Source organism: Cyprinodon variegatus, unplaced genomic scaffold (genome assembly GCF_000732505.1).
Source record: "Cyprinodon variegatus isolate N-32 unplaced genomic scaffold, C_variegatus-1.0 Scaffold899, whole genome shotgun sequence".
Taxonomy (NCBI): Eukaryota; Metazoa; Chordata; class Actinopteri; order Cyprinodontiformes; family Cyprinodontidae; genus Cyprinodon; species Cyprinodon variegatus.
Window position 1 is genome coordinate 296,304 of NW_015151352.1, and position 3,228 is coordinate 299,531.

The 3,228-nt window shown below is 44.0% G+C and overlaps 1 protein-coding gene across 1 annotated transcript in view; it reads right to left on the minus strand.

Moving 5' to 3' along the window:
* The window catches only part of tdrd12 (tudor domain containing 12), a 66,395-nt gene that overhangs the window by 46,881 nt on the left and 16,286 nt on the right, over positions 1–3,228 (minus strand). Inside the window, exon 5 of the mRNA XM_015397959.1 lies at positions 374–493. Coding sequence (XP_015253445.1) covers positions 374–493 — 120 coding nt within the window. The remainder of the gene's footprint in view (positions 1–373; positions 494–3,228) is intronic.

Below are 3,228 nucleotides of genomic sequence, written 5' to 3' on the forward strand. Positions count from 1 at the left end.
TCCCACATCCTCCGCTCTGCCTGGTCACTGCCCCCCCCCCCCCGCATCACTGCTCCGCTTTACCCCGCCCCGTTCGTCACCGCTCAGCTCAGCTCCGCCACGCTCCATCACCGCCCACGTCTGCTGCGTCCCGCTTAGTCACTGCCCCGCTCTGATCCGCCCCACTCTCTTCTGCCCCGCTCTGCTCCGCCCCGCTCTGCTTCGCCCCGCTCTGCTTCGCCCCGCTCTGCTTCGCCCCGCTCTGATGCTGAACAGTTCTTAAAGATTAACAGGCAAGACAAGCACTCCGCACGACGTACGTGAGCGTGGGCGGAGCGGAGAGCTGATGGAGGATGTGGAATCTGGGGGTTAAACAACAATTAAATTGCCTCACTTGAGTTCGGATTTTTCTGCAAAGAAAGACACCCGCAGGGTTGTTGGTTGAACTCTGGACAGATGGAACTTCCTTACCCAGAAAGGAAGCTTGAGGAACTTCTCTGATGCTACCCTCATACTTGTCAAGAGACAAAAAAAAAAAAAACAGTGATCAGCAGAGAATGATTCTACACAAAACACATCTGATACAACTGCTGATGATGACTAAAAGATCATGGAGAGCATGAACGGTCAGCAGGGGCGCAGAGTGGGGTTTGCTGCTGTAGCTACCAGATCTGCTTGGTCCTGCCTCATGCCACGTTACGCTACATGATTGGCTGAACATTTCCACGATTATGTAAAACATTCTGGTTATCCAGACAATAGGGGTGTGGAAAAAAATAGATTTTGCGATAAATCGTGATATTCTGGTGCCCAAAACAATATCGATCTTTCAGTTTCTAATATTGGAACAAATTGGAATCGATGAGTGGGTCATTTGGTTCCATTGTTAGCCTGTAATATCTGAAACCTGTCTATGATTCTGAAGGTCGTCGTTAAAGGGGGGGATTGTCTCCTGTAATACCTGAAACCTGTCTCTGTCTTCTCTCAGATGTGAATAAATTGAAAAAACTATTGAGACTTTTTGTGTCACCTTGTTAAATGTCAAAGCTCAGGCTTAGAACGCAGTGCTTGCCTTCTAGACCGAGAATTTTTGCTTTCTGCTTTCGGCTACCTCAGGTCGCCAAAGAAACTTTAAATTATACCAAAAATAGGTAATAAAAAGTTGAAGCTCCAGAAGTGATCTGATTCTTAAGAAATGGATGATATACAGTTTGGAGAGGTGATATTGTGACATCATCAGCAGGGGGCAGGACCTCGAGCAGATCTGGTACCTACTAGGGTTGTCAAAAGTATCGATACTCAAAAAAGTATCGATACTGAAATGTTGTATCCGGATACAACATTTCAGTATCGATACTTTTTTGAGTTTCGATACTTTTGACAACCCTAATCGTGACAACCCTAGTACCTACACAGGAGGAGCCTAGGGCTTGCCCAGTCATTTGGACAATCGTTCCCACAGCCGCTGAAAGCTGAAACACCGGAGGTGTCGATTTTTTCTAAACTGCAGTGGAAATGTTTTTTTGCATCACATGCGTCAGGTGATCAACAGTTAGGCATTACTAATTTGTAAAAAAAAAATGAAGAAGAGCCTGAAAGGGTTGGTGGACGATGGTGCCCACTGGAGCCGTGTCTGAACTATGGATCTATCTACTGTGTTAACATCACAGCTGCCGTGTTGTTTTCTGAATTATTATGTGAGATAACTTATTCTAATGCAATTTTGATTGTAAAACTGCATCTTCAAATTTAGCAGAATATCGACATTGTTGATGAATTTCAGGATATTTCTGTTGTAGTTTTGCGGTAACAATAAAGAGAAAATAATTCCCTAGAGACACAATCATAGCATGTCCAATTAAAGAATGACTGCCATTAATTTGCAAAGAATTAAATATTTATAGGGAGAGGATTCTGAGAACACCTATAGATGTCCGTTTATTCAAAAATCTATCTTTATGTACGCCACAGCCATCACAGACCTCATCCATCCTCACATGAGCAGCATCACGCAGGGATTTAACAGAACTGCATACCAGTGAAAGAACATTGATGTGTGATAACAGCACTGTAGAAAGAACTGCACATTCAAACAGCAACTTAGTATTTAAAGGTATAGAGGTGGATGTTCTATTTCTGGGTGGATCATCTCAATCAGTGGTCCTCCTAACTGTCAATCATTCTGGTGATGTGTTTACGTAAGGCCGTCCTACGTTCTCGCCCTGTTAGCGATCTTTTTCTTTCAGGCATATATCTGTGGTGAGCTACGGTTTCAGTCATTGAAGCTCACCTTTCTCACCGCGGTTCTTTGAAAATGGCCGAGGGTCGGAAGAGAAAAAGTGTCTACGAAGTGGATGAGAAGAAAATAAAGGCCTCAGAAGAGGCAGATATATCCCAGAATGCTTTGTACAGAGTTCTCCTCGCTAAGCATTATGGGATTTGCTGTCACAGCTGTCCGCTGTCGCTACCCAACAGCGGCGACTAATAGCAAAGATGGCGCAGGCACCGCGCAGTGTAGGAGGAGTTACATGACCAACGGAGCAAAAAGCAGTGATCATCTGTCTGAACCACGGCTCGATGTGAACCATCGCCCAATCACCCGGGGCAAGTAGTTTTTATTGTCGGGAGACTACAAATTTCATTGCATTTGCCTGCCGGGCAAGTGCAATGATCGCAAAAAAAAAATTATTTATCACTCAAAATTACTTTAAAATTACAGACATTCGCTGAAAACGACCCACAAGTGTTGCCAGCACCATCTTTGTTGTTTTGTACACGTTCTCGCGTGATTTGAAAAAGCCGCTTGATTTTCCGCTAGATGGTGTGATTCAGCTCTTGAGGAGAGAATTCTGCAGAGCAGCAGCTGGATGATGAATTTAATCTATACTATAATACACGCTAGACTAAAAATGATTAGTCAGGGATCAGGAAAATAATTGTATTTGCGCAGTGTAAATATTTCTATCATATGGCAGTCTTCTGTACAGTGGTCTTACATAAAAAAAAATTCTCTTAGACATTGAAGTGGTGCATTTAAATGTTATAGAGCTAAACATGTTAAATTGGTGAGTAGTAATAGTGCAAGTCTTTAACCCAGTGGTTCCCAAAGTGTGGGGCGCGCCCCCTATGGGGGGCGCAATGCCATTGCAGGGGGGGCGCGGGAGGCGGTATGGATGAATGAAGAAAAAAAAACAAAACAAAAAAAAAACAGCGCTTGCTTGACTGAGCATAATGGACAGTTGTGACACT